The following is a 26,916-nucleotide window of genomic DNA, read 5'->3' on the forward strand; positions in this document are numbered from 1 at the left end:
TCTGCTGCTGTAGCCCGCCTCCCTCAAAGTTCGACGTACTGTGTGTTCAGAGATGCTCTTCTGGCTACCTTGGTTGTAACGGGTGGCTATTTGAGTCACTGTTGCCTTTCTATCAGCTCGAACCAGTCTGGCCATTCTCCTCTGACATCAACAACGCATTTCCGCCCACAGAACTGCCGCTCACTGGATGTTTTTTTCTTTTTCGGACCATTCTCTGTAAACCCTAGAGATGGTTGTGCGTGAAAATCCCAGTAGATCAGCAGTTTCTGAAATACTCAGACCAGCCCTTCTGGCACCAACAACCATGCCACGTTCAAAGGCACTCAAATCACCTTTCTTCCCCATACTGATGCTCGGTTTGAACTGCAGGAGATTGTCTTGACCATCTCTACATGCCTAAATGCACTGAGTTGCCGCCATGTGATTGGCTGATTAGAAAATAAGTGTTAACGAGCAGTTGGACAGGTGTACCTAATAAAGTGGCCGGTGAGTGTACATGCTGCACTCCATGAATGGCCGTCCATGTGGAATGGAAGGACCGGATCAGCTGGAGCCATCGCTCTGTGATGTCAGTATGTCATAATAATAATGTGCCCTTATAATAATTAAAATGACATCATGTAGACTTCTTAAAAACTGAATTGAAACCTATGTAAAAAGTGCAGCAAAAGTGGCAAATATTCAGTGAAAATGACGAATATCAGATTTAGGCCTTAAAAAAAACAAAATGGAAGCAATAAGACTGCGTTCACATTAGTTGATCCATAATCCAGAGTATTTCCCTATTTCTATTTTTCTATTTGCCACACCCAAGTGACAGATATACATGATGCATCATAAGTTACGCCATTGACTGGCACTACAACAGCGTGTACGATCTTAAAGGGACCGTGAAGTTGCCTGATCGGCGCATTGTTAGAATTGCTTACGCATTCCGTCCCCCATAGAAATTTCCAGTTCATTTCAATGGATGGTGGAATGCATAACAGACGTGTAAAAAGCTTAAATGGCGTGCCCAGTGTTTGTCAATGAGATCTTATTTACATGAATTCCTTGAGTCATGCGTCCCTTACTGAGGCTGAAGGTGTTTTCTGATATAAAGCAATAATGAGAACTTCTTGTGCTTCTGTTCCTCAGCCATGACAGCTGTGCCAGGCCAGTTTCTGGTATTTTTGGCAGAAAGAAAAGCACCGCAGGCTACGCTGTCTTATCCAGAAGACTGACTATGGGTGAGTTCACACTACGTAAATGGCAGCTTATTCTGAGTGTAAAACACGTTCAGAATAAGCTGCCGTTTACGTAGTGTGAACTCACCCACAAGTATGGAGGTCATGAGTTCCATCACCTTGCACCACCGACGACACTTATAGTCATGGTCGAGCATGCTTACTGCCACTTTAAACCCAATGTTAGGTTCAGAGAAAGTGTAATCCCCTATTGCAGGGGTTGGCAACCTTTGGCACTGTAGCTGCTGTGAAACTACAACTCCCAACATACTCCATTCACTTCCATGGGAGTACCACGAACAGTAAAGAAAGTATGCATGCTGGGAATTGTAGTTTTGCAACAACTGAGGTGCTGAAGGTTCCCTACCCCTGTCCTATTCTATGTCCATATAGGGCTTACACATAGTCGATTATCCAGTGTTGACTTGTGGGCAAAAAATTTACTTAGTTACACAATAGTGGTAAATTTTTTTAGAAGACCCCCATAGTGTGAATTGACCAGTGCAAGTCAATGTATGATATAGTTTTCTGGCAGTATTAGGGCAGGTTCACATCATCATATTCATGATAGGATCGATTATACAACGCTTCACATTTCACTTCACACCTGCATGGAGCGCACTGTTCAGCACAAGTCCGTCTAAAATTGCTGGCCGAAAAAATCCTGCAAGCCTGATTTCTTTTGTCTATGCCAATTTCAGTTAAAATTAATGGGCATTCGACACCTGGCAAACCTTATTATAGTTAATGGGATCCCTTGGGCTCCCTTTGTGCGTGGTATATTTGTACACTGTTCTTCCAGTCTTCTGACGTACCAGAAGAGCGGAAACCCGGCGACGATGAGAACCTAGGCTTAGTCTGCACAACTTGGCTGATCATTCTGAAGCAGTCAGTCCTACCAAACACTGGCATTTTCGACTGACGGCATGGACAATCTGTTTTGGGCAGACTCGAGTCTGTCGTTGGCCAGCCGTGAAGAATGATTCATGGCATCTGTCTGTCCGATAGCTGGCCATCTCAAAGCTGAAAATAAATGAATCAACGTTTTGTGTGGTGAAAATTAAATGTGTATGGCAGACTTCAGAGTCTATTAAATGGTGTACGGCCCCGGTCTATCAAAATTTTTTACTTATCCTGTAGATGCTAAATGTGACCCCATTGTTGTACATAGGGGTAATGTTTAGCAAAACAGTATTATATCCTAGTATAGCGGAGTTGTGTTTGGTTTGGAAACCCTGTTCACAGATGTTGTCTGGCCCAACTGGGATTTTGTCACATAGCAATCCCCCGTGCGGGCCTTCATTCGCTGTCAGCACTGCTTTGCCTGGCTCTAGCTGGAAGGTACAGGAGAGGCCTACAAGGTTTTGTCAGGGGGCTGGCGCTGCTGATTTTAGATTAGCCTCTGACATTCCTTGTGAGCACAAGTGACATTGATGTGACATGAAAGTTTCCTCCAGCTCCGAGCTGCCGTGTATAGACTCAGGAAAGCAATGGAAATGGGAAGCCTAATTTACTTCCAGATGAACAAAGGCAGCGATAAGAGCAGTGTGCTAAGAGAAAACCGTCATCAAAGGAGGCATGGACGGCCAATGCGGTTTATTTTTAGACAGAACAAAAATAAAAGTTAAAAATTTATCCTCCTTAAGAATTTCAGTTTAGGAACTGGGCTAGTGTTTGCTATAACCCTATATATCACAGAGCTCAGCTTCTCTCCTCTATCATATAACCCTATATATCACAGAGCTCAGCTTCTCTCCTCTATCATATAACCCTATATATCACAGAGCTCAGCTTCTCTCCACTATCATATAACCCTATATATCACAGAGCTCAGCTTCTCTCCACTATCATATAACCTTATATATCACAGAGCTCAGCTTCTCTCCTCTATCATATAACCTTATATATATCACAGAGCTCAGCTTCTCTCCTCTATCATATAACCCTATATATCACAGAGCTCAGCTTCTCTCCACTATCATATAACCCTATATATCACAGAGCTCAGCTCCTCTCCTCTATCCTATAACCCTATATATCACAGAGTTTAGCTTCTCTCCTCTTTCATATATTGATGTTTTATAAGACAGCAGAAATCACGTGGCATGTTTACTATAATCTTTCTTGTACAGTATAGGTGACAACCCAAAATGTCAGCTGTCACCCACTATGCTTCGGTTCATGGACAACAATTCATCCCATAGTTAGGATATATTTCCCAGTACTGCTGCGGTATTGTACGGACATAGAGTGATCAGTTCAGTACAGTAGTGATCCGGCCATTCAGGAGCTCACTCTAACTATGATACTCTGAATTCCATTTTACATGACCATCGTCAGTCTGGGACATGCGGCACGTATACTATTATTCAGTGCACAGTGCTGCTGAATAGAATAGAAGAGCCTGCATGTGCTGCCAGTCCACTGCTATAGCTTCTGGCACCCAGACGGCGCAGAGAAGCTGATCTGTGCGGGGTTCAGATGTCTGATTGCTACAGATTACATACAGATGTCCTATCCTGTGAATAGATCAGTTTGAAAAATTGGACTTGGAGCATGGACAGCCCCTATAAGGCTGTGTGTGCCGTATTGTTTTACTGTACTGTATACATATACAGTATATATTTCTAGCACATGGCAACAAGAGGCAGGCAGCTGTCATGGAGACTTCCGTACTATTCTCCATTTCGGTGTAAAAACTGCATTCATTTCTATAAAGTGTGAGATCTGATATGAGATCTGTATCGGCTGACGCTATTGCACGCGGCTGCGAGACTGTTCAACGACAAGTCTATTATTATGTTATTATCCCAGCAGAAATGTAGTTGTATATAGTAAACTGACAGCGGCTGACCTGACAAGTATGGCTTCTGACACGTCTGTCTTTACAAGTCTGGCATCCCCCTCTGGAGAGAGGGCCGGATATCTGGAGATTGCAGCAGTCGGACCCTTGTTGTCAGGGAAGCTGCCCACTACAAAAAGAGGGTGATTTAGGTGGCCGACTTGTATAAAGGGGTTGACCCTGCTGGTCTCTGTTGATTTTTCTGCTGCAGTGACGTTCCGTACACCCATGTGACCACTGCAGCCAATCGCTGGCCTCAACGACTATGGTAATATATATACAGTGGAAGACCGCTGAAGCCCTTAATGTGTTGTGGTTGTACCGACCACTCCCCACTAACCATAAGGATGAGGTCTCTTGTCCCGTTTTTGCAAGGACCAGTGGTCAGGCATGTCCATTGCCGCTCCATTTGTTACCCATGTGACTTTCGAAGATCGAAACGCATGGTGAAATAAATGTGACTGACTATACCATTGAACACCTACCTATACATCTGCGGGGGTCTGCATAAATAGTTACAGAAACAAGATGGTTATCCAGTCTATAGATCCATGAAACTAATAATTGCTAGCAAACGGCTGATGAACCGTATCGTGTGAATGAGACCTTGGAGTCCGATCTGTGAGGAAAAAAAAATAGTGCATGCGGAACAAATGGGTACCACACAGTCATTAGACTCTGTCAATGCGAATCTCCCCCCCCCCCCCTCCCCCAAGACTGTGCACACCTAATGCGAGGTTCACACTATCGCTTGGGTTTCCCTACTTTAGGATCGCTTGGGGACCCGACAGACTGAAACCTTATCCATTGAAAAAAGCGGTTACATGCAGAAAAACACAGACTCCATAGACTATAATGGGGTTTAACGGGTTTCCGCCAATAACGGCAGAGAGAAAATTCCTCCATGCAGGACTTTTATGGGACGGAGAAGCTAGTACGAACCTAGCAGAAGCGTATGTTATTTGTGAAATGTGACATTTTAGGCACTGCATTCTCTGGTGCCAGTTTTTAGGACAGTGCACCTCTGCAGCATGTGATGGAGGGCGACATCTCTAATTCACGGCTAATGACGGCTCAGCTTTTTATTTCTATTTTGGACAATCAGACTTTCTGGATGTCAGAATTTCTCAGAATTTGAAGTAGTTCTAAAGGTGAACGTCTCCTAATACTAACCACTAGGACATTGCACATTGCTGGTAAATATCCATTGAGTTTATTAGGCTGCTGGGATAAGACTCTGCAGCTTTTCAGTCCATCCTCTCCTGTCTAATCCTCCATTTACGGTCTCTTTGTTATATCGCAGTTGCCATATTTTCCACCATTTGTGTAATCTACCTAAACCGTTAATCTTTTTGTTTATTTCTGAGGGACTGTCTGTCCTGTTCCAGATGTTCATGTCATCCACAATATAAAGTCACTCATTACATTCTATGTATTTATAGTATGGCGGCCATAGACGTAATCTGCACTCGTAGGAATAAGTTACAGAATGTTTTGTTTTCCCACGTTCCAGCATGTGAATTACTCAGAGCAGGCTTCTTCCTTCCTCTCTCTGTTCCTGAAAACATGTAGAGACTACGGTTGCGTTGTGCAGTGGGTTTTTTCAGAGATGTGAGGATCAAGTTAATTTAGCTTTTATTTTTGGTGGTGTGGGGGCAAAATATTAGTAAATAGGCAGGTAAATCGTTTGAAACAGGTCAAATGTCTTAAGCAATTAAAAGAAGTTGTACGCAAAAGACAAGTATTATTTGCACATCCTGTGTTCCATCCATTATTAAGAATCATCTGACCATTGGGATATGTTCACACAGAGGAATTAGGCGCTAAATGTAAAACTAAATCCATCCAATCTAATCCTGTCACATTTTTGGCAGGCGAGGGTCTGAGTGATCAGTCGCATATAATTATCTTTGGCTGAGATGGGCAAAATCGTCAATTTTGCGTGACATTTATCTTTTGTCTATGGGAATCTTTAGGATTTTGTTCAAATGTAGTATAATTCATTACTCAGGATCCGAAAAACTATAACTAATAGACTGTTATTAATGCCACGTGTGAATGGCGCTGTTATTGGACATGACCCTTACGATGTTTGATGTGGTCTTACAATATCTCGTTAATATCACATCCATATAATTTGCTATCTATGGGGTGTAACCGTATCATTACTGGTATGACCACTTTGTTACTTTACATTACATACATGACATTCCTTGGTTTTGTCCCAACATGTATGCTTATCACTAACAGAAAATATACCGCATGGAAATATGACATAATAGACAAATAATTCACAAGAATTCAATGGGGCAGATTCACGAAGAATCTGCCCGACTGGCATAGAGTTTATCCAGGAACGCTGGAGGTTTGTTTGTCTTGTCGTGAGTTAACTGCATCCTCCACCAGTGTAGGGGACTTTAAGACCGACTTACAATACACTGGCCTTGATAAATCCGGTCTCCCCCCATTATGTTTTTATTGGCGGGGAGTAGTAAGTTCACTTACTCGGCAAAGGGTTCCCCTAGAATGGCAATACTGACCTGCAAATGACTCTGTTATGGTAGAGAACACAAGTAAGTCATTAACTGGTCGCGTTGACCACACCTGATGACCTGCCATCTTGTTCATTTGTGTTTTCACTTTGTTGCACTTTACGGGTTTTTCATTATTTGCATTGAGATTGATTGACTGCTTCGCTAAGTGTAGGAGCAGGATATCATTCCTTTTGCCAACATAACTGGTATTGGTCTTCTTGTATCCTGGGGTTCCACCACCAGATTTCCAAAAATCCCTGGTTGGGTAGTGCCGGTACACAAGTCCACAAGTCTCCATTGCCAGTTGACAACTCAAACTGACTTTGAGGCAAGCTTTGGGTTTCTTCTCTGTCCAGAGGTGTATATTTGATGTACACTGTCCTATCCATCATCTCATCCAGGTTGTAACAATGACGTTAATAATTTTACATGACATATGTCACACGTAACAATGAATGTGAAGAAGTCTTATTGACTTTAGCATTTGGACGAACACCCGTTATCCAGTGATGACATTTTCCGTCATCCTACACCTTCATCCTTTTTCTCAACCATTTCACCACAGAACGGTGAGAACACGGGTTTGATGTGAGAGCGGCACATCTCGCTTTTTGGTCTGTCAAGTAGGCCTGGGCGAATATGACCTGAATCAAAATCTCTATTAACTGGGCATTTTACCTTGACTACCAGTTATTTAGGTCTCACCCTTTTACAGTATGGTCATGGGTTGGGGCAAACCTCACAAGATTTGTCTGGCGGTTTGTCCAAACCACATCCTAAAATTGCTGGAGGCGCAGGGGAGGTGTTCAATAAAAATGGTTTCTCACTTTCCCTGGGCTCCGATGTGACTCTTTGCTGTCCATACCTTCCTTTTTGAAATTCACCCAATTTATGCTCTGGGTAGGGTTTTTCATACAGTTCTTCCATGTCTGAACAAGGCCTAGTATAAGGGTATTGTGGCTGAAAATTGCGTCATCGTGCAACTTTTACCACAAGACTGTCGTTTTTAAATTGATAATGTCCGCCTGGTTTTTCAAGTAAATTTATGGTAAAACCATATGTTGGCAAGTCTTTGGCCGCATAACTCCCGCACTATAGCCGCGATGTGGCTGCTATGTCTGTCTGTAGTCATTAAAGGTAATGATATATTGATGATTTGGTCTATGAATAATTCTTAATCTATGTTTATTCAGCTGTGGGAAAAAATTTTGCCTGTACTTAAGAAGAAATCCACTTAAGTTTCCTCACTCTGCGGAAACATTGCTCCTTCCGAATACTTGGGACTCTGCCTGGCGCGCTTAATCTGGAGAGTTCATATCCCTTATAACACTGCTGCATGATGTCATCCTATTATGGATGATGTAACTTTTACTTTATTGCTGTCTCTGCAGCCAAGAGCCCTGTAATAAATCTGTTGGCGGGCGACCTGAGCCCATCTGTGTGCTAAAGAGATGGATTGTGAGTCATTGGCGCTCCTGATCGGCGGCAGAGATTTGCAGATGACATTTGCTATATTACTCTGAGACCCTACAATGAATGAATTTGGTCTCCCGATGACAGCCATGTGATTAGGTACACTGTATCACCAGCATTAATACTGACAGACGTTACACCCATAGATCTTTTTTACAGAATGTTCTGTGGTATATTTGGCATTGTTGAGTTATGTAATCCTATTAATAGGGTGTATCCCAGAACGTATGGAAGTGTTCTCTTATCTTACAGGTATATACTATTCTGTAGAGGATAATGGCACATTGAGTCTTTGATCCTGGATATTGTATAGCCTTAGTTATCGTTGTTGGTGTATATGAATGATGGGGCACCATAGCAAACATAAAAGTAGGTCCCTCTAAAGAGGATCTGTCACCGTGTGTGAGTCACCCAATGACATGAATCCTCTGATGGGCGCTCACCCTGGTCCTTTGTTTATCCAAATCTGTTCAGCTATTCCATAGATATAAGCGCTTTTAGTGTTCTTTCAAATTTGGATATACTAGTTAAATGGGCGGTAACACTGCATGCCATGAGCTTAATGAGAACAATGTAATGGCCTCCTGAAATCTGTAGACGAAATAATCCTACACGCTGCTTTTTGTTCGCCGCTTTCAGTAATAGTTTATGGTATCTGTAGGTAACCGCTATTGTCCATTGTTCTGGTCCACCACTGAACTAGAACGGGCAGCTGATGCTAGGGTGAACCTAGCGTAACATGCTGGGAGGATTTTAAGTGTTGGCTTTTAGGAATTGTATGTTTATGGCTGTATAATTGTATATCATTTAGGATCATTTAGATTCTATACTTTAGCGTTATTTTTAGCCACAAACACATTTTTATGCATTTTTTTTTAAGCTAAATATTATGTTTTGATACAAAATCGCATGAAGGTGTCCATGAGTATTACATGTTGGGTGGCATCTTCTTAGTGTTGGCTTTCAGAAATTGTGTGATTATGGATATATAATTGTTTAGAATTTTATTATGGTTCTTATTTTTGTCTATGTCAAAGATGTTAAAGTTGTCTTGAAACTTAAAGGGGCTCTATCAGCAAAATCATGCTGCTAGAGCCCCACATATGCGTGCATAGCCTTTAAAAAGGCTATTCAGGCACCGTAAAAGTTATATTACACTACCCCGCCGTTTTAAAATAACCTAAAAAAGAATGTGCTATACTTACCGAACATGCACCCTGGGCGGGCATTCAGGGTGTGTCTTCATCTTCATCCCCGCCTCTTCTTCCTCCGATGTCCTCCGGTCCCGTCTTCCTCCAGCGCTCGCGAACGGACAGTGATAGCCGGGGCGCATGCGCAGTAGCCGTAGTAGAAGCCGCATGCTACTGCGCATGCGCCCAGGCCGTTTTTCCATGTCAGTGTCCGCGAGCGAGCGCTGGAAGAAGATGGGACCGGAGGAAGAAGAGGCGGGGAAGAAGATGAAGACACACCCTGAATGCCCGCCCAGCGTGCACGATCCGTAAGTAGAGCACATTCTTTTTTAGGTTATTTTTTTAAAACGGGGGGGGGGGGGGGGGGGATAGTTTAATATAACTTTACCGATGCCTGAATACCCTTTTTAAAGGCTATGCACGCATATGTGGGGCTCTAGCAGCATGATTTTGCTGATAGAGCCCCTTTAATATAGGCCATCAATATCAGATCAGTGGGGACCGATTTGCATGCACCTCAATGATCAGCTGACTGTACACATTGGTTATGTATGGGCCCTGAATCTGCTGATATCAATGGAACCAGACAACCATCTAATGTGTATGGGGGTCTCCCAATGGCCACAGGTGGAGGCGGGTGAAAAGGATTGGTTGGTTGAGTGTTCAATGTGTATAGAGGTCTCAGGCGAAATGACTGTTGACCAAAAGAGCGTTCTCTCTAAAATGTAGAGCTGAGTTATGGGTCTTCATCAGACAGGTGATGTGAATAGGACTAAGGCTACATTCACATCTCTGCCAGATTCCCTGTTGGAGACTCCGTTGCAGTGCGTGCCAAAAATTTTCAGAAGAAAGTCCTGCACATGCACAGTAGATGAGGTTGGATAAAGAGTTAGTCCATAAAGCCCAACCTATAACCCTACAATCCCCTACAGCGTTGATCAGTGGAAGGCTAAAAACCCCATGAGGCTCATGCCAATTGCCCTATTTCAGGGGAAAAAATTCCTTTCCGACCGGAGGACTTTTTCCTTCAGTGTCTTTAGATAAAAAATGATGGACCCCCTTATAGTCATGGAGGTCTTTTGGTTTCTGTGTGTAGCCACTGGTTAGTGTTCTACCTTTCTGTTATTTTGGGCCCCGACGACATCGAACAATGGAGATGCAATGCTAATTCAAGCTGCTACAAAAATATGGTGTTGCGTCAAGGAGCTGATCGGTGGGGTGCCACAACTTGGACTCCAAGCGATCTGATCTTGACAGCCTAGGTCTGAAAATCATGGAAACCCCTTTAATATAACTTTAGCACAGGTTTAGCGTCTAGGATGACGTCATCAATATTACATGATACTTCTGTAGGCCTAGACTATAGCTGTGCCTGGTCATATAATAGCCTGCAGTCCGCTCAGTAGGTGCAGCATGGGCGATCCAGTGAGTCACACACAATAATGGATTCTCCATGTATCTGCTCAGGAAAAGCTCTGCACGGCCCCAGTTCCATAAAATCCAATCCATCAGAGAGTACGGTCACGCACATCGCTCATACACTAATCCCTCCTGCTTGTTCAGTGCAGACGCTGCAATTCCCTCTGCATGGTGTGATTTATTCCAACAAGTTAATCTATAGGTGATGAAATATGGGAATCGCTCCGCCTAGGAACATTTTGCTTTATTGCGGAGTTTCTGTAAGTTTCCGTCACATGATACAGGTCACTGCTCGCCTGTTAGATATTATACGAAATACAGTCTAAATGGATGGGGGGTAGAAGTTGTTCTGATAGGATCGCACAGGGTCTAATTTATCTTCTGGCTAATAACTAGTGGAATCTCTGAGGTTTCTTATGGTAAGTCTTCATTCCTAATGAATAATTAAGGATACACTCAAGCCGTTGCCTGGTAACAGATGAGGCGACTGGTGGGTGACGCCATTACATGGTCGCGTTCATGTGGAGATCTAGTGTGGTTACTTACCGTATATACTCGAGTATAAGCCGAATTTTTTTTTTTTTTTTTTTTTTTTTTGGGAGGGGGGGGGGGATCTATGACCAGTAGTAATGTATAGAATCTCCCATAAAATAGTGAAAAAACTCTGAAATTTTAATTTTTGAAAAATTCCAGTAGCTGCTGCATTCCCCCCCCCCCCCCCCCCCCTCGGCTTATACTCGAGTTAATAAGTTTTCCCAGTTTTTTGTGGTAAAATTAGGGGCCTCAGCTTATATTCGAGTCGGCTTATACTTGAGTATATACGGTAACTCCTAAAACAGCGTTGTGCCCCCTAGTTGTGAACAGTTAGTTTGGACAAAAGAAGTCGCCTTCCTTTGGTTGTACCAATCTCTGCCAGTCTCGGCTGCATCAGAGACTCCGTCACAGATTCCGCCAAAAATTGGCAGAGAGAAATGGAAGACTGCATGGAAAACTTTTCTTTCCTCCAGTTTTATACTGAAACCCAGTTTTTGGGGTCCACTAATGTCTGGGGGAAAGCGTTTTTTTAACGTACAGGCTCTCCATTATTTGGGTCCCACGACGGAGAGCATGGCGCAATTGTGAATCTAGCCTCAGTGCATATTCAGGCAAGTGTGGCTTGCTCTCAAGACTTGAGTCTATTGAAGCATCCGTGAAATGGGCCTAGGTAATGGCATGTTCTGTTTTTTTGGGTTTTTTTTATCGGTCGTGTGAATTGATCCATTAATATGTATAGGGATATGCGTTGGTTGTTAACACAATGACAAGCATATGGCCATTGAATTCTGTTGTGTGAATGAGCACTTAGCTAAGTTAACTGACTTATTGGGGAAGATTTCTTATGCCTTGTGCTCCAGGTATAAATTTTATGCAGAAATTTGCAATTTTTTTTTTCCACGGGACACCCAGTTCCACTCAAATCTGCTTTGCAGCAGCCTCTGGGGGCTGGAATTCAAGTAATAGGAGGGCGGCAGCAGCACCATCCACTGCATAGTGGTGCACCCGGGGAACTTCTCCATGTACTATTATCTCATTCACCACGGACACAATACTAAGATGGCTGGAGCGATATTCTGACTGGGCCCTCGCGGTAGATTCACGGCATTACTATATGGGTTACCTAATGTTTTGTCCTGACCCTTGCGGTACGTTCGCAAGAGATCTCATGACAGACCTTATCCTTCATGATCTCTTCTAACCATCTAGAAGATTCTGATATTTTGGTACTCATTTCCTCCACTTGACTCACAAGTTCAGTAGAAGAAGACTAAGCGGAGATGACAAATCACCAAGACATCAGAAAAACAGAGAAAAAATGAAATGTCAGATTTTATATTAGCAATCTATTTTGGGTTGGCGTCTCTACTTTTCATATGTAAATATATACTATGTGATACTACGGTATGTGTAATATGTATGTGTGTATAGAATATTTGTAAATTAAAAAAAAAAATAAAAAAAAATACTAGCCTCTGCCCAAGACTTCGTCTGTGTGTTGTTGGCTTCGATGATCCGCCTACATTCAGCAAATTGCTGCCGTCGATGGTTCACCTGCTTCGGTGTTTCGGCAGCTCTTAAGCTGGCCTGCCACTGAACTTGTTCCTCACACTGTGCTTTTGATTGTTCCGGCATCTCAGTAGCTTGCTGGGACGCCATATAATGAGTGTGGTGTTGGTGCCAGTGATCCCCCTCAGCTCTGCTGGAGGAGAACTCTGTGACTTCTGGCTACCTTCATAGCTGTCGTTGTTTTAGAATTTTGCAACAAATTAGATTTTATTTTTCCTGGAATGTTTAAAAGTAGCAAACTGCCAATTTGGATTAAAGGTGTTTTCCCATCCAGTATGTCAGCATGTTGCCTGGAGCAGATCAGATACTATACAAATGCAGTTACACAATGGACTCAGTGGTAGCGTGTGTTTACACAGAGAGATAACCGACCTGGCAGAGATAAGCTGCTGCAAGAGAAGTTTAATATAGTATATGAACATAAATTCATAACAGTCGTGAAGCCATGTCATTTACCAGAATAAAAAATAGCCCATGTGTTAATCGAGGTTACAATCTATCTATGTGCCAAATTACATCCAAATCCGTTCAGCCATTTTTGTGTGATTGAGGAACAAACATCCGAACACACAAACTCACATTTTATAATATTAGTAGGATATATGGTGTATTTATAGAAAAATTATGTATAATTTACATTACATATATATATTATAAAATTGCTATATGAAGATAAATATTTTTCTATGACATTTGATAACACAGCACCTACTAGTTATTATTGATACCGGATTAAAATTGACTTCACCATACGTGTACAGCTAAGTTTTTGTCCCCCGAGAGCTTCCGTAATGCTTTGTACATAATAAAGGGTTAATAGTTGCATGTGGACTGTTTTTGGGGCGGACACTGCGGGTTACGGGACCGTTCACTGGGTTTGACATTGCGCCATATAAAAGAAAAGAGCCTTTGTGAAGTCACTGGGCGGCGACTGTTTTATCGCAGAGACTCGTATCTTAATAAATGCCATATGATTGGAGGAATTTCAGACAAATTGCTCATTTTTATGCTTGATTTAGACTCTGGGATCAAATTGGTTCATAGAATGTAAATTGTTGCCTCTTATTCAGTGACGTTACTGGATAATGTAATAATCTAGTGTACTGTTAGGACTGTATTTACCCCTGTGTATTACCTGTAAGTACATATGTTACCTTTTTAGGACTAGTCCCCACTAGAACACTACTAAACTAGATTTCCACAGACCCTAAATGTCCTAAAATATCATTGCTCCTGAAAAGTTACATACCATGTTGCTCCATTCTGCCTGTGATGTTTGTGTCAGTCTTCACTGTCGTTTTTGCATTCTATTCAAAACGATGTTTGACGTTAGATCAGAACAATCTAGGGGGAAAATATAAATTTTATAATGAATATGCTTTATCCCATCCCCCTGCCCTTTGTAGTAAGGCTTGAATGACACTGTAGCGGAGCTCGGGGCTGATGTCTTTCTCATATCCTGTTCTTTCTTCAGCGCCTGCGATGGTGTGTGAAGGTTATATTCTATTTTCTTCATTTACAAGTGGGTAATAATGATGGCGCTGATAAGACTGTCCAGCTCAGGGCGGTATCTTTGTTGTGATCAGATACACCATGAAGGTGTTCTCCTGAGGGCTATGACTGGGTGCTATCCTACAAATTTCCATTTTATTTAAAGGGGAACTACACTTTTCTCACTGCAAATGTTTAAAGCTGCTCCTAGACCTCAAACTGACCAACGTCTGACTTTTAACTTCTACCGATAGACCAAAAATATTAGATCAGCGCAGTGTGAACAGCTTTGTGGTGCTTGGGTCAAATCTACGTCCTCTGCTCGGGCCATTCAGCAGCTAAGTTCTATTCAAATGAATGGGGTTAAGTTGTAATACCAAGCACAGCCACTATAGAATCTACGGCGCTGTGCTTAAAAAGCGGTGAATAGGTGTAAACACAATAGCCACAGCCCCTTCGATCCAGCTGATCGGTGGGGGTTCTTTGATCGTGTCCACTTATTCTAAGGGCGGGCGATTTAACATCATAGTTGTGCAGAAACCCTTTAATCCTTTTTGTGGATTTATTTATTTATTTATTTGCATTTTCACACAACTCTTGGGGTATGTTCACTTAGTGGAAAATGAAAAGAAATTCCACTTCATTTTCGCCCACTGTATTGGGCTTTGGTCTAGTCGCGACAAAGTCGGCGTCGGCACTCCGGTATGGTTTTCTGTTGCTGATGGGACTTGATGGATGGAGAAGGACGCTTATTTTTTTTTTCAGCTTCCTGCTGCAATCTTTAGGTCCGATTGAAAATAATGAAGAAAAGTGAAATCTATATCCATCAATATTTGGCTTGACCTTGGCTCTTCAGAGGAGAAGTCTTAGAAGTGATGATACAGCCCCCACAGAGCCCTGATCTCAACATCATTCAGTCTGTCTAGGATGACGTGAAGAGAGAGACGGATTGGAGCAAGCCTACATCCACAGAAGATCTGGGCTTAGTTCTCCAAAATGGCGGGAACAACCTCCCTGCCGAGTTCCTTCAAAAACTGTCTTCAAGTGTACGGAGAAGAACTGATGAAAGACAAAAGGTGGTGACAAAATTAACACTTCTATTTATGGAAGCATTCTTGTTTTGCAGGTTTTTTTTTTTCAACACCTGCCTAAAACATCTGCACAGTACCATATGTGCAGGTAGATGAGGGCTTTATGTGCTAGGAGTAATTGGCATATGTCTGGCATCAGCAGCTGTGGGTTGCGGAGCTCTCCATATGTTGTATGTAGATAAACATATCTACACATGGCGCCAGATAAATCCATACATAACCCACATCTTTACTGTCCAAAGCTGCAAACCTTACAAGCCCGCACGCGCCAGCTTGGAAGGAAACCTGACGGTGATCCAAGGGGCACAGGGCGGGGTACGGTACAATGCGAAGTAACCTTGTAGCCCGTTAGGTATCATACATGTTTGTTACTATTATTATTTTGTTATTTTTGTGGGATTTTAACAAGTTATTTGTGTAGATTTTTGGTATTTATACCACAGTACATTTTTGAGAATTACACCCAATACATTCATGAATGATCCCTATAGCCTGTACTATCCCTATGGGAGTGATAGAAATGGTGCATTGTTTTGTCTCTTTGGAGCAATGGCAACACCCTTGTTGCTCCAAAGAGCTCATTTCTATATTAACAATGCAAGCGATATCTTGACACTTGGCACTGATACATCTACGGTATGTGATTCTGGTGCAAAGCTGGCTTCTGCTGACACTCCCTTTAATTTATATCAGGGTATTACCTTTAATATAACCCCCTTATGTAATAAATGTTTGCGTATTGAGCTATTCTCCCTGTATTCTTACATGTGGTGGTATAGGGGTGAGCCCGGGTGCAGTCCGGTGCCCGCTCAGCAGCTGAACTAACCAGACCCCATTGACTCGTTACCTTGTGTTCTCACATTCTTGGTGGTTGTGCTGAGAGTTCTCAAATTCCTTCTGTTAACTTCTTTTCTTTCCTCTCACACCCACTATAAAGCCTCGGGGAAGGAAAAACTGATCATTTGACTTTACTCCTGTTTTACTCGAAGAATGAGAATGACATGATCAGCTCCCTAGGTAGCAGCTTGGAGCAATATGGCGCCTTTATATTACTACTTGCAGCCGTCAATAGGAAGAATAGGAGTGGATACAAAAATGGCTTGTTGGGCTTCATGTATATGACCGTAATAAGTATCTATCTATCTATCTATCTATCTATCTATCTATCTTATTGTATAGATATATATTAATTATCTGTAATTACAGATGGTATACAGACACATTCATTTCTATGGACATGTATACGGTCATATATATATATATATATATATATATATATATATATATATATATATATTTTACTTTTCTGTGTCTGGGTCATAGAGAAGAGCTACAATGCATGGAGCAGGTCGTGTTTTACAGCTTGGTCTGTTTTATTAATAGGGTCCATGAAAAAAACAGATGGCGCATGGACGCCATTTATATGTGTCCGCTTACCATGGATTGCATATGAATCTGCGCCATCTTTTCCGTTTTCTGTGGACCCGTGCACTACTACAGTCATGTGGACAAAGCTGGAGCTTGTTCGGAGAATTTCAGCAGTTATCCCCCCCAACGGCACTGTGGCAAAAAAAACTTCTGAAATTGGTAGATTTTTACTGCAGGTCTTAATCCAATTTATAGCCTCCCCATTGCAAAGGATAAAAGCTGTGGGAGAAACCTGAAGCAATAAATGACATGCTGCGGGCTTAAAACCCGCAGCATAGATCACTTTCTAATGCAGGTTTTGGTTGCAGCATGTGGATGAAGTGTTTAGAAATCTCCTAGTCTATATATCTTGCCCACTTCTCCCCAGCGTTTTCTAAGAAAAAAATTACGAAATTGCATAGATTGGCATGAGAATCCATACTTATCTACCCACCAGCCCTGTTGCCCCAGAAGTTCCTGCTTGTATGTATTGATTTACTTGTAGCAGCAACATGCAACGCACCCACAGGCCCCTACAATCTTGTGCTGTATATACAAGCGAATTGACTGGAGGGCGAGATTTATCAAATGAGTAGAAGTTCTGCTGTTTTTAGTTTTGCACCTTATTCCCCCCCCCCCCTTAAAGGCTGCTTTCCCATAAATTATCCATTTTACGGCCTATTAAATTTCAGAGGTTGTATAACCTAGTGGGCTTCCATTTTTGATTCTTGCCCGGTCTGTGTCATCTGTGTAACATCTTTTCGTTGTTGTTTTTGTTTTTGCCTCTACTAGAAGAATCTGATGCCGTCGTCTTGATTTTTTGGCATCGCTGAACTATGAATATGTGAAAAATGCACGACAAACGGAGGATGTCTGTTTATTTTTACAGCCACATAGACTTGCATGGCCGAGACGAGTAGACAAAAAAGAAAAAAATTCTGCATGTAGTGTATGTGTATGACTCCATTCACTATAATGGGTCCGTGTGCTGCCCCTTTTTGTTAAAGGGATGTCTGTTTGATTTACTATGAAATGATTAAGGAGCAATGAAGGCAGATTTTCCCTCTATGACATTTAGGACATACAAAAATGTCCGTCTGTCAGTAAACGTCTAATACCCATGATTCACCCCGCAGGCTATACTACATGGTCGTAGGGTTGTCAGGGTGAATCACGGGGCCTGTATGTCACATGAGTTCAGTCTTGATGTAACATCTTGTAAGATAAGGGGATTCTTACAGACCTTTCTTGTACAGAAGTAAAAGAATAAGTCACCACTACTCTGTTCCCTTAAGTCGCCTTGCTGTTTTCTTAAATATACCCTCACAAAATTTCCAAAGTGACAAGTTGTGATGTTTGCCATTGCAGCATCCACAGGGGTTGTCCTCTGTATGTGCCTCACTACAAAGCAATTGTAGAGTATGAAACGTATGTCTGTCTGCCATTCAGGAGTATGGGAAAGCTGGATGACAGCCCTTTTGGAAGCTTTTCCGGCTGCGATTTTCTGTTCGTTTTGGAAATGATCAAGGCATATAAAGAGCTATAATTGAGAAATGGTTGGCGGATTTATGGAAACTTTTATTTCAATGGGGAAAGATAAAATCCACCTGAAATATACATTAAATACATTTAACTTAAAATATTGGTTAAAAATGGGTTATTTTCTGGTGACGTTTGGAGAGTCGTCTTGGGCAATCTTGGAGCCGCTACCGCAATACAGGTGCTAGAATGGCACCCTTTTAATAGACGCCTTTCCATCAGGATCAAAGATTTGATCCCTCTTAGACACGGGGAACTTGATCTTATACTCCTATATGGCGGTCTTCTCTGCAGTACAGTTGAAAAACATAAATTTAGTTGAGTCTTAAGCCATTCGCCAACAGGTCTGAAGGCTGGTGACTAAATTGGGGGCACCAAGTACAAAGCGTATCGGCTAAACCTTTATTAAACATGCACATGTGGGCAAGGTACTTTACGCTTTACATACACATATATTATATAACATGGAACCGTTCTCCAGTGTTATCGTGCAGAATTAACCTGTCTCCATCTGCTCATGAAGATCTAGTCAGGATCTTCCTCACCAAATATTTACTCACCCTACATGATGGGTAGGATTCCTGCCCTCCCGTCTTTATATGCCTGGCTTGGGTTCATTAGAATCAGTTCGTGTTCCCTCATGACATACGCTCTTGTGTGCTCTCAGTATTTGCTTTTTGCTGTAAATGTTGCTCATATGACCTACAGCAGAGATATCGCCCTGGGAGAGCCGCACACCGGGTGATACTCGAGCATGCTGAAGCAAAAATGGTCGCTTTTATAGGTTGGGCTTATAGAGGAGGGCCACATAACAGATCATAAAATTATAGGGGTTTCCTGGGAATGTTTTTATTTATGGCCCATCCTTAGGATAGGCCATATATATCTGATTGGTAGGGGGTCAACCATTGACCCCTGTACTACTCAAGTGCGCCTCCAACGCCTGTACGATTAGTGAGATCCATCTTTCCCGATCCATCCATCCTTCTCCATCCATCCATCCATCCTTCTCCATCCATCCATCCATCCATCCATCCTTCTCCATCCATCCATCCATCCTTCTCCATCCATCCATCCATCCATCCTTCTCCATCCATCCATCCATCCTTCTCCATCCATCCATCCTTCTCCATCCATCCATCCTTCTCCATCCATCCATCCATCCTTCTCCATCCATCTCCATCCATCCATCCATCTCCATCCATCCATCCATCTCCATCCATCCATCCATCCATCTCCATCCATCCATCCATCCATCCATCTCCATCCATCCATCCATCTCCATCCATCCATCCTTCTCCATCCATCCATCCTTCTCCATCCATCCATCCTTCTCCATCCATCCATCCTTCTCCATCCATGCATCCTTCTCCATCCATCCATCCTTCTCCATCCATCCATCCTTCTCCATCCATCCATCCTTCTCCATCCATCCATCCTTCTCCATCCATCCATCCATCCTTCTCCATCCATCCATTCATCCATCCATCCTTCTCCATCCATCCTTCTCCATCCATCCATCTATCCATCCATCCTTTTCCATCCATCCATCCATCCTTCTTCACCCATCCATCCTTCTTCACCCATCCATCCTTCTCGATCGATCGAGCCATCCATGGATTCTTTTTTTTTTTTTTTTTCCTTTTTTTTTCCCAGTCCATCTACTGTATTTATGGTACAGCTGGAGCAGTACAGCTTGCAGATCACGATATGGCGGTAATTCTCATGTAAAGTGACAGATAGGAATTTATTGAAATTAGTAGGTTTAACCGTTCTGAGGAATTCCAGACCTTTGCAAGTGTTTCATGTTCTCAGAGACCTGTTCTCGCTGCCTTCTCATCTTCCTTCTAGTTTTGAGCTCTGCCCTTGTTAAAGAAAGTTTACCATAGCTGAAACGGTAGACAACCTGCGATGCTTGTATGGTGGGGTTAAACAATTGTAGAACGTTTGAAGGTAATTTTATTGAAGGTTATAAAATATATAATAGAAAAAAGAATTGCGCTGCAGCATGCGACTATTATCTCCACAGGAGCTATACAGATATAGGAGTGCATATTATAGGGTTCAACAAATAACACCGAGACATTAGGGGAGACAACAGGGGGAAGAGTAAATATTAGGCCGGGTTCAGACGGGTTTTTTTGATCCAGAATTTGACGCGGAGGCTGGCTCAGATTCCGGTCCGAAAAAATGGCTATCTGCAACTGGATGCAGGTGCAGTGCATATAGTTCACCAGTATATAAGTTGTATTCAAGGAGGGGAGTACCTAGGGGTTAAGTGACACTCCGTGTTTATCTGTTGTCAGTCATAATCTTGTGCCAGGCAGAGCGGCAGTCATTGTGACTGGCAGCTGACATTGCCATTAGAGGCGCTTATGTGAGGTTCCCTGACGCTGGCGCATATATTGTGCTCACGGACTGGAATATAATTGGGTTTCTACCTAAAAAATGTATATCCGCTGCTTATGTGGAATAATTCATGAGATTTACCATCGTACTACTCTATAATAAATATCTGTGTGTGTCTTAGGCCGAGTGTGCTGGAAAATAATGAAAATACTATTTCAACGAATGTTATATATTTTATTCTACATTCTTAGACAGAACCATACAGTGTGTAGACATAGGCTGCTGGCTAATTTTTTTATACCTCCCTTAAAGGGGTTTCTGGGATGAAAATATTGATATCCCATCCTAAAGATCGTGGTGAGGTTCCTGCACACATATGCTGTTCTAGAAGTTAATATCCAGTTTAATGCAACAGGAAGCAGACAGCTCCGTTCTGTGTGTAGTGGCCAGAACAGGTACTGCTGATTAGCTACCATTCATTTGTTTGGGACCTAAACAACAGTGATTCAGATCCACCACTACACAGAGAACAGCACTGTCTGCTTCCTGCTCCATTTTCTGTGCATCAGCTGCTGAGAACATCTAGTTAATGGGGGGTGCCAGGGGTTGGACCCCCACCGATTTGGTATTGACCATCTTTAGGATAGTTCATCAATACGGTATCTGTAGTGTGGAAAGCCCCTTTTGAGGCCTCATACACTTAGAAGCTGTTTGAATGTGCGCATTTTCAACTTCACTGGCAGATTTTCCTATGTGTGTATCACTTCCTACTTCAGAGAGGATCAGACATGTTGAATTTTGCTATGTTCAATCCTTTGATTCCATTAGAGATAAGTTAATTCCAAGTGGGGGAAAAAAACTCAGTCCTCAAGCTCAGGGAAGGGGCAGACAGACAACTAAAACACCCCTTCCCCTTCCCCAGCAACTACTGCACCCAAAAACTCCGACCATTTTAATGTTTGAAATTTTCCAGTAGCTGCTGCATTTCCCCCCCTCGGCTTATACTCGAGTCAATAAGTTTTCGCAGTTTTTTTGTGGTAAACTTAGGGGCCTCGGCTTATATTCAGGTCGGCTTATACTCGAGTATATACGGTAGGTTTATATTGCACCCCCATGGTACAGTACATGCTATGTGTAATTGTTAAAGGGGTTATCCAGAATAACTTGTTTTTTGCACAGAGCATGTGACCATTCAGGCCAGTCAGGGAAGGAACTGGGATATCACTGGTGACATTTGCGAGTGACTCAGAACTCTGATTGGCCAGAACGGTCACTTGCCATGGGGACTTCAGCCAAAACAAGACCCTGAAGTAGAAGAACCAGACCATGGTCAGAGACACCAGAGAACTTTTTTGTTTGTTGTTCACCTTCCCCATGTTCCATGCAAAAAAACTGGTTATCCTGAACAACTCCTTTTAAAAACTTCATTGGTCTGTGTGTGTATTTAATAAATACGGTATATATTTTATATTTATTTGTATGTGTTTAGAATCAGACCAAGATCTAATTCACACCACTGAGTTGTTCGTCTTCAGTGAAGAGATAGGACATGCTCTATTGTTTTCACGGGTCAGCTCTCCATGAAAACTGATCCAATTCTCCCATGGAAATGAATGGGTCCGGGTTAAAAAAACGAAACGTGCAGATCCTTGAAAACACTTGCCTGTGAATTGTAGGGTACAGGAGTGCAGCTCCTGGGGCTTATTAACACTTCCAGTTTTTCTGACTTTCCAGCTTTTCTTTCAAGTCACAGTAAAAGAGTAAAAATAAATTGATCCGTAGAGGAGGCCGAATTACAGGAAGAGACTGACAGAAGGATCTGTTTTAGGCTTAGCCGCTGCAGCCATCCCGTGCCTGGCACTGATTTTCGGAGACCTGTCTGCACGGTGGTTAGGCTGGAGCCAGACATCTCTCCTCAGTCAGCACCAGGTGACCTCCAGCCTCGCTCCGCTCCTCTACTCTCATCACTCAATGCATCCTGGATGACGTCAGCCAGGGGACACATGCGTGACCCTACACTAATATATTTGGAAATGGAACTAGGAAATATTCTCATGTACCCTATAGTGCACGCTCACTTCACAAACAAGAGTTTTCCATCACTGAAGCCACAGATTATTACATGACTTTCCTGTCTGTATTGGACTTTCATTTAAAGGGATGTTCAGAAACCGCACACTCTGGTTTTGCATCTCACACCGCCATCCACCATTCACTGCCAGCCTGAGATGCAATACCAGACACAGCCTATAGACAAGAGTGGCGCTGTCTCTGGATACAGAATGTTGGGCCGGAAAACCGTATTAGGCCAGGAGGCCCATGTGGCCTAAATGCCACAGAAAAAAAAAATGCATCGTGTTACAGTCCCTGCAAAGTGGGTTGACCTAACAAATCCCATCCAGAAACTGCGGATAAATTTGCGCAGCAGACACCGTCGCAGTTTTGGAAATCGCAGCATTTCAATTATACCTACGGAAATGCTGGCGGTTTCCTCAGTACGTGGGGCCTTAGCCTCAAAGTATATTCACATCTGGCAAATTTTGTTGTCAGGAAATCTGTTCCATTTATCTTAATAGGGTCTGATTTCTATCAGGCATCTTGTCGAGGAGAACTTTTGTGTGTCCGAATCGCTACAATCATGTCCCTATCTATGCCGTAGCTATTCTGACATCTATGCGTATATATAGGGGCATCGATTATATTTCAATCTAGATTTTGAGCCCAACCAGGGATCGGGACTGATGTGGGAGACTCCAGTGTCTATATGGCGCTATATAAGCAATGGGAAATGACTGCTCGTAATGTAAAGTTGTGTAATGCCATTAAACCTGTCTGGAATATTCACAGCATTCAGCATGAAATAAATCCTCCGCCTCTTAAGCGTCTTCCGACCACAGAGTTAATTGAAAGCGTCTTATTGATTATCTTTCTGCACTTAGCACAATTTATGCTCTATATTTATACTGCTGACCAAGGCATCTCTCACCGGTGTGTAATGGCCGCCCCTTCTTACTTACTGACTTCCGTATTTTGTTACAGGCCCTAGATGTCGACCGCACAATTCTCTACAAGATGAAGAAGTCCGTAAAATCCATTAACACATCCGGGCTGGGTATGTACACCTCTTCTGCCTGACTGCATGTTGTCTTCCTATTACTGTTGGATGGGTTTTGTCAAGTCTAAAGCTTTTCACACTTAGATGCCGAGTCCCCAAGATGTTTTGCTTTCTGTAATTTTTTTTTTTAATCCATAAAAGACTGTTTACACTCCACTTTGTGTGAGGTGTAACTAAAAAAAAAAAATCTAAAAAAAGAAAAAAGTATGCTATTTAAAAAAATAAATAAATACAAGTGGATAGGGGCTAATGTATCAAGGGATATGGGACATACTAATGTGAAATGAATGGTGCACTTACTCATCAGATTAACATTTGCTTTATTTTTCTGCCAAGCGTGCCCGGCAGACTGGGCACAGATTCACGTACTAGTCAGAAGTCCCTGTGTCACGTACAGGCTGCCCTAGCAGATGGCGTGGGTGCGGCTGTCAGGAGTCAGTTCACTCCGCTCACTCAGTCTTAGGGTAAGTTCACGGGTTTTTTTGGACCGGAACCTGAGGTGGAGGCCACCTCAGGTTCCAGTTCAAAAGACGGGTAGCCGCTAGAGATGAGCGAGTAGTATTCGATCGAGTAGATATTCGAAATACTCGTACTCGATCGAGTACCACTCGCTATTCGAATGGAAAAATTTGATGCAGAACCAGCATTGATTGGCCGAATGCTATACAGTCGGCCAATCAACGCTGGTTCTTCTCCGCGCAGCGTCCCCGCAGCGTCTTCTGGCTCTGAATTCACTCTGCCAGGCATCGGGCCTGGGCAGAGCCGACTGCGCATGCCTGCGCTACAAGAAAATGGCCGCTTTGACTGTAAGCGGCCATTTTCTTGTAGTGCGGGCATGCGCAGTCGGCTCCGTCCAGACCCAATGCCTGGCAGATTGTATTCAGAACCGGAAGACGCCCCAGGGACGCTGCGTGGAGAAGACTTCTCGGAGAATCCAGCCCGACCCTCACTCGTGGACTTGGTAAGTTCATTTTGATTGAATGTTGCCTACCCCTGAAACGAGCATTTTTCCACCATAGAGTATAATAGGATTCGATATTCGATTTGAGTAGTCGAATATTGAGGGGCTACTCGAAACGAATATCAAGTATTTACTCGCTCGTCTCTAGTAGCCGCGACTGAATGCCGGTGCACTGCGCTGGCATCCAGTCATGCTCTCTGCTCCGGATTAGCCCTAATGAATGGGCCTAGTCGGGAGGAGGGAGTGTCTTCCGGCCGAATTGCGAGGTGAAACTGACTGAAGAATGAGCACCTTGCTTCTTTTTCCCGGGAACAAACTGGCACTCGGAGAAAACTGACCGGCTCCTATTGATTTCAATGAGAGCTGTCTTTTTGGTCAGGATTTTGAGTTGAATATGGCCTCAAAATCCTGACCAAAAAACTTAATACCTAAAGTGCTTAGTGCAAAATATAAAAAGAAAGGACAAGAGATGACAAACAAGCAAACCGTTTTAAAATAAAAGGAGAAACACTGAATAAGCCTAATAACCTGGAGTCCTTTTGGTTCCCTGGAGCTTAGGAGATTGTTGATTGATTGGGAACACCCAGCTTGCTTGCTGGCTCCAAGATGTGATAAAAGCTCGCAGGTAGTCACAGCCTCTTGTAAGGTGAAGCTCGTGGTTTGTGCTTAGCTACTTTTCCTGCCACATCTTGAATAAGCTGAGAAATGACTACTGTTTTCTTCTGTACTTTGGAAATGGGATAGAGGTCGATGGCCGGTCACATCTTCTTATGCTTGACTGCCCATGAGGTTGTAAAGCCATAAACTTGCCTTGCCTGTATGTTTGGTCTTGTTGGCAGGAGGAAACATTTTCCCCACCCCCTTCTCAACATTACTTATATACACACACATACCAATGTAACAGACTGATGACACATGCATAAACAATACTTTCATATAGGATATGTATGAACAATTTAATTCCGTAATGATACATACACTAATGTATTTCTTTCATCACACCCTGGTTACTATGCAAGTCTGCGAGTGTGACATCCAGGGTCTCATAGACTTGCATAGTAAAAGTGGCCATGGGCTGGTGTGTGAATCAGCAGGTCAATCGGCTAACCACATGACCAGCAGCAAAATAAAAGGAATAGTGACTACACCATTCACATTGCATTATTATTCCCTGTACTACAGAGTTAGAAGAGACTGGCATGTTCAACGCTCAAGCGAGATGCGGTGGAAGTTACCTGTTGCAAATTGGCGTAAATGTATTGAACTGAGGCATCCATGTCATCGCCCACTTTTTGTTAAAAATCCATTGATGTAAAATGCTTGAAAACATTAAATTGTTTGCAGAAATGATTTGCCCAAAATTTCAACTTTCATCATGCTTTGTACACCAGAAAACTGGAATGCATGATATATAGGCCTCAAAATCTTTTGGGTATAGCATTACATAATGCAGTTTACAAAAAAAAGCACCCTCTCTTCAGAATTATACTGGGACCCCCACTGATATCAGAATAAGGGGTCTCGTGTTCCCTTTATGAATGAATAGGTACATTAGTTACACTATAAAGGGGTTGTCCAGGATATACCATACTCACCTGTCCCAAGTGCTCCGGTCCTGCTGCTCTGGGGGTCTTGTTCTGGCAGAAGTCCTCGCTGAACGTGGCTGCTGACCCCAATCAAAAAGTCATGGACCCGGAACGTCAGAGGTGAACTATGTGAGTGACGTCCCTGTGCCTTTTCTTAGGTCACTGATTGGTCTCAGCAGTCACGTACATCAAGGACTTCCACCAAAAGAAGCATGGGGGGTTATGGGACCATTATTTAAATAATCTACCCAGCCTATTATGTAGATGCATAGTCGGGATGAGATGCTATGGTATATATAGTGTATTGTGCCATGCATTACATAGGATATGAGCTTCTGGGAGCCCACTGTGGCTGAGGCCCACAGGGGATTCATCTGGTGGCCACTATCTGGTTTCAATAAATCCTATAGACGTGGCCTACATGGCCACCTATCCATTGCCCTGCCGTGACCGTAGAGAATAATCAAAGCGAGATCACTGGACCCCATTATCCTACTGCGTTGAGTGCCAGTGGTGGGACTCACATATATACACAATATTTGTAAGGCCTAATATGAGGGATATTATTCCAGCCATGAGCTGTGTTTTTC

The 26,916-nt window shown here is 42.8% G+C and overlaps 1 protein-coding gene across 2 annotated transcripts in view; it reads left to right on the plus strand.

The window, feature by feature from the left end:
* The window catches only part of ASAP2 (ArfGAP with SH3 domain, ankyrin repeat and PH domain 2), a 127,071-nt gene that overhangs the window by 12,942 nt on the left and 87,213 nt on the right, over positions 1 to 26,916 (plus strand). For both annotated transcript variants that reach the window (XM_075269132.1, XM_075269133.1), the window contains exon 2: positions 23,704 to 23,776. In XM_075269132.1, the coding sequence (XP_075125233.1) occupies positions 23,704 to 23,776 (73 nt within the window). The remainder of the gene's footprint in view (positions 1 to 23,703; positions 23,777 to 26,916) is intronic.

Source organism: Leptodactylus fuscus, chromosome 3, assembly GCF_031893055.1.
Source record: "Leptodactylus fuscus isolate aLepFus1 chromosome 3, aLepFus1.hap2, whole genome shotgun sequence".
Lineage (NCBI taxonomy): Eukaryota > Metazoa > Chordata > Amphibia > Anura > Leptodactylidae > Leptodactylus > Leptodactylus fuscus.